At 39.3% G+C, this 5,439-nt stretch overlaps 1 protein-coding gene across 1 annotated transcript; it reads left to right on the top strand.

The window, feature by feature from the left end:
- Positions 1-949: 949 nt before the first annotated feature.
- LOC148015043 (uncharacterized) lies at positions 950-2,264 on the top strand. The gene is made up of 3 exons (XM_087665895.1): positions 950-1,041; positions 1,189-1,737; positions 1,874-2,264. The coding sequence occupies exons 1-3, from the start codon at positions 969-971 to the stop codon at positions 1,903-1,905; spliced, it is 654 nt and encodes a 217-aa protein (XP_087522021.1). The 5' UTR covers positions 950-968; the 3' UTR covers positions 1,906-2,264.
- Positions 2,265-5,439: the final 3,175 nt, after the last annotated feature.

Below are 5,439 nucleotides of genomic sequence, written 5' to 3'. Positions count from 1 at the left end.
CATCATTTAAGGATCCAAACATCGGACTAGTCTGTCCAATGTGAAGTTCAAGCTAGGATGAGCGATATGATATGTTTGTGTGGTCTCACATGAGGGGACTTGAAGGGTATGCATATGCTCTAGTTGAGGAATTTTGGTGTCACAACAAGCTATCCGTGGAGCTTGTGTGGCTACTAGAGGTACAACCTAGCTCGCTTGATTACTTTTCTTTTAGAGAGGGATTATGACATTTAGAATATTTCATCAAGGTGCTTTCTTAACAAGGCACATTCAATGAAGTGCATGTTACTAGAGTATGTGTGGTGCATCCTGGGTGTTCCTGTTCATTGCTTGTGCACGTATGCTTTGAAAGAGGGTATTAAAAATAGTAATACCACCAGTTCACATGCTCCCACAACTTAATTTATAGGCACTCTTTTTGTTCTTTTTTTGATAATTAGCCAACCTATTTTGTAGTAGGACAACTTAATTTTTGTTTATAAAAGGAGAGAGTGTAGCCATAGTCTATTATCCATTCACATAGTTGCACATTCTTGGTGTGGAGAGGGAGCTTGTGAAGTGTGTGAGCTACTGCTGAACCATTGTACTCTTGTTACAATGGATTCTTATTCCTAGTTTATATCTTGTGTATTATCTCTTTCTTATCTTGTCAATAATGACATGCTCCTCATTGTTTGTTGGGCTTTGTGTGCTTTTCTTATTGGCATCTTCAGCTCTCTTGTAAGTTAAGAAAACTCAATTACAAGAATGTGGCTGGCCAACTATTGGAACGATTTATTTACTTTTTAAAAATCATTACGAATCTAAAGAGCGTATTATAATTCTTGAAAACAAAGATGTTGTCCTTTGAAGTCGGCGGTCATATATTACTGAGTGGGAGATAATCCGACACATGGAACGAATATGTTCAAACTTCATGATATAAAGGTCCAAGGAGTAGATAGGATTACATCTTGTGCGTTGTAATCATGGCGACAGCATGCTCACGCGCGCCTCCGTTGAGTGCGTTCATTCTATTGATTGTAGCGGCATACATTATAGGTGAGTCCACGCGTAATTCGTAAGCTCACATCTTAGTCTCGTCTTTGTATCGTTTTGCCTGTCCGGCCTCTATCACAATAGTTGACGGTTTCGACAGGGGGTATGTTGATGGGGTCCGTGTTGTTGTGTTCTGTTGTACTCTTTCAGGTCATGGAGAGCCAGCCAGCGCGAATATTATCGGAGTGAACTACGGCCGCCGCGGGATTGTTATGTTGGACAACGCGCTGAACGTAAATATCAACGGTGCTAGTAGCCCTGCTTCTGCTGCGGCTACTGCTGCACCTGCGCCTCCGACCAGTCCGGTTCCTAGTACAAGCTCCAGTTCCGCTCCCGCTCTTGGTACTCCACCTCCTCCGACTAGTCCTCCGTCTGCTCCTGCTCCTGCTGCGCCTCCAACTGCACTCTCTCCGGCTTTTCCTCCACCTTCGGCTCCTTCTCCTTCAATCATTCCTGTTCCTCTTTGGTGCGTGGCCAACCCCCAAGCCTCCCCCGACATACTCGAGCAAACTCTCCAGAGTGCGTGCGCCTCCCATCCCAACCTCTGTCTGCAGATCCGCCCGTCCGGGGCCTGCCACCTGCCCGACACCCCCGCCTCTCATGCCTCCTTCGTCTTCAACATGTACTGGCAGGCCACCAAATCCGACGGAGGCCGCTGCGACTTCGGCGGCGCGGCCATCATCACTAGCAAAGACCCGAGTATGGTTCTCTCTTTCATGATTCTATCGTAACTCTTTTATAGCTGCCGACCTTTCACAATATCGTTGACATTGGACAATCCGTTTTGCATTCCTTTCATTGATGTATCTATCATTGCCGACGTTGCTGTATGCAGGTTATGGGGATTGCTCGTATTACGCATGGTGAGATCTTCAATGCCTTCAATGGCAGGTTGAAACTTGGCACAGCTGTTTCGACAGTTCTAGGCGGTAATTCTAACGCGGGCACGTAGCAATGCGCACACTATTGTTAACACTTGCCAATCTTTATTTGAAATGATACAGTATGCGTGACCCATTTTCGACTACGTGACCAAAACCCTTATTTTTTGACTTTATTCTTTCTGCGGAGCTCTGAAGAGTTCAAAAAACTCATGATCTACTATCCTAATCATATGATGTGTTTTATCGGTACTTGCCAATTGTTTATATTATATGAATAAAACGTTTAATGATTCGTGCCTCGAGCAAAGCAAAACCAACCACCAAGCATTTGAACTTACACACTTTCCACCACACCCACTGCATCACGCCATGAGCTCAGTGGCATTTGCAATGTATAAATTTTAGTAGATTGTGAATTTTTATATGAAATACATGGTTGTTTCTAAAATTACATTTTTTTCCAATCGGTCTATATAGTACTCTATCATTAATAAGGTTGTTGCTAAGATGCAAGTTTCAGTATCCCAAATTACTCATATTGAATGAAAACTCTAACAAATACTTAGTAAATGCTATTATGCATAACTTGCCGGCTTCTAGAAAAAAATTGTGAGATGATCTAAACCAAAGTCAATTAAGTGCTCAAATCACCAAGAAAGCAAGGCCCCTTCTATATGTTTCATATTACTCATCAATAAGGTACACCATGGTCTTATTAATATAAAAACTTCATGAAATAGGACTTGATTAGAAGATGTAATAAAAGTGATGTCACATTATTGCATACCCATCAATTATAGAATCTCATATATGAAATGTTTGCATTCACATAATATGAAAAAAGTTCATGAGGTATCCCTTTCAATAAATCAAGGAATATAATTTAGTGGAAATAAGTGAGTCACCATAAACTTTTAAAGTACACTTTATAGCCCTACGTAGCTTTTTGAATGCTACTTGTCAAATGTATCTCTTCTTCTTGAGATTACCTTGCATAACCATGTTTCTAGATCATTTGGGTAAGTTACACTAGGCGCTCCGGGCCTAGGCTCGCCCCGGTGATTTTTGCGAGGGGGGTGGGGTGGGTGTTGGATGTGTGGTACTCGCCCCCGCGTTCTCTTTGTTTTTTGTGGGGGAGGTGGGGGGCTGCCACGTGGAACCCGCCCCCACCTTTCCCCACCTTTCCTTAACTAATAGTATAGATGTTTCTCCTAAGTAGAATCCATAAGATTCACTACTAAATCCAAAAATACTAAAAATATCTCTAATGTTTATAATGAATTAGTATGTGTATTTTTGAATGGTGCTAAATATGTAGGATATTTTCATGGACCATGTTACTTTTTTAATTGAGCTAGTTCAAAGACTAATATGTTTTAGAATCTATACTACATTTTAAGAGAAGGTTCTAGAGCTAAGCCATGTGGCATCATCTGAAAGAGAGATAGAGTGGGCATACCTTTCCAAGGATGTGCCACATGTCAACATTTGAAGCTTTCAAGAGCAAGAAAAGGTGCTATAAATGTTGGTGGCATGTGTGGGCTCTCTCTCTCTCTCTCTCTCTCTCTCTCTCTCCCCCTCTCTCTCTCTCTCTCGTACTAATGGTGTGTTTGGTACAAGCCATGTAGGAGCTTGGCAAGGGTGCAATTAAGCCAACTAGCTCCAAACTGGAGTGGGAACTATATAGGTTGTGTAGGAGCTTGACAAGGTTTCGACTAATCCCACTAGCTTTAGACTAGAGTGGGAATCCAATGAGGAAGGAGAAGAGTATATATAGATCATGCATGGACCTACACACACACACACACAAATTCTCTCTCTCTCTCTCTATCTCTCTACCTTTCTGGATCCATATCATCTGTCCCCTCTCTTGTTTCCTATGATTGATTCTCTCTCTTTGCTTGGTGCTTTGGTGAGTCAAGTCTCGACATGCCACCAAGAAGATGAGGAGTATAGCAATCCTTCCACCATTCCCCTAAAGGAAAATTGTTACTTTCACCATGAATGACCTAGTTAGCTTGGAGCAACAATCCTTCCACCATTGCCATAAAGGCAAACTATTAAATTGATAGTCTTCCAAGATCTACTTCCTATTAAACTATGGCATCACAATTGAACTTAGCATGTATTATAAGTGAACAAGACCTTATCTTGCATTACATGATAGGCAACATTTTATTCACATAACAGAAAGGTCAACAAGTGATTCTTACAAGTTGAGACAAATATACAAAGTTTGAAAGTTAACAATCTTTTCCAATGACATCAATGTGGTTTTACATGTTGCTATGTTTGGATCTTTCAACTATGTTATATAGCATACAATCATGAGAATCAAACCAATAGATCCATATTTGTTGTGATTCAAGGGTTTTTATCTTATATTGAATGTGTGTGGGTATAAGAAAAAAACTTTGGATACATATATGCCATGATTTGGCTATAGTTAATTGGACATAACAAGTAATCATATCTTTTAGAACTAGATGCATGAGAGCATGATTTGATTATAGCTGCATGAGACATTATTTATGTACTAAGAATGGAGATATACTTTCTTTTGACCAGTAACATATTGTCTCTTCTAAAATATTGCATCTTAGTGTGGTGAAATAACTTCTTTTGAGCCATGATTTCAATATTATCTATCAATATTGGGCATCTTAGCATAGGAATTAGTAGATATTTATAATAAATTCTTTAATTTGAAAACAAAGAATAAAATTGTTCTTTGTAACCCTTTATATGTGTCATGTTTAAAAAATTCAGAAAAGTAAGAGGGGAAGTGGATCCTTGTATAATGTAAGGCTCAATTAGAGCTATAGTGACAACATTTTCCAAATGATAGAGAGAGAATGTAAACCTAAGCAATCTACACTCTTTGATAGACCTGGTCCAAACTAGAACATGAAATATGTACACACAAGAAGAAAAACCTGAAAGTATAAATAGGAAAAGCCAAATGAAAATTTACCATAATACAAGCTACTCTCTAACATAGAGAGAGATACAAATCTTAAAAAGTTTTTGGAAGAAATAATTCTAAACGCCAAATTCAAGTTTAGATTGAGTGAAATCCTTGAAATAGAAAAAAGAGAATTCCATGAAGAAATTTTAGATACTATAGAAAGGAAAAGATAGTTTGTGGATGACTCAACTTAGACTGTGACACAAAGTGAAGAAGAAATAATTTCATGAGGCATACATTTGGTTTTTGAAGATTGCATTTTGTTCTGCGTGTGGCTTGCGTGTTTGTGTGTGTATGAACCCTAGCTTTCCCGTAAGTGTGTTTCCAGTTATCGTCTTAAACCCATGTGTGTGCTGGGACTTCGTTCCATTGTAAATAATACTATCTTTGTGCAGTGATCTCTACATGTGTGTGAATGAATGCTTGTGTGTGTGTGCGTGTCAAAAATATTTAAAAAATTTGATGCCAAAGAAGATTGTTGAAGCTGTCAAAGCGGTACAAGAAATCTCGGATCTAAGATAAGAAGAAATACAAGAATACCCTACAAGT

Source organism: Lygodium microphyllum, chromosome 24, assembly GCF_053477565.2.
Source record: "Lygodium microphyllum isolate KBCC chromosome 24, Lygodium_microphyllum_v1.1.10, whole genome shotgun sequence".
In the NCBI taxonomy this organism is placed as follows: Eukaryota; Viridiplantae; Streptophyta; class Polypodiopsida; order Schizaeales; family Lygodiaceae; genus Lygodium; species Lygodium microphyllum.
This window is presented reverse-complemented; position numbering and strand designations above follow the sequence as displayed.

Coding starts and splice junctions, on each gene's coding strand:
- LOC148015043 (XM_087665895.1), top strand. CDS start 969: ATGGCGACAGCATGCTCACGCGCGCCTCCGTTGAGTGCGTTCATTCTA. Junction 1,042..1,188: donor TGTAGCGGCATACATTATAG/GTGAGTCCACGC, acceptor GTACTCTTTCAG/GTCATGGAGAGCCAGCCAGC. Junction 1,738..1,873: donor CATCACTAGCAAAGACCCGA/GTATGGTTCTCT, acceptor TGCTGTATGCAG/GTTATGGGGATTGCTCGTAT.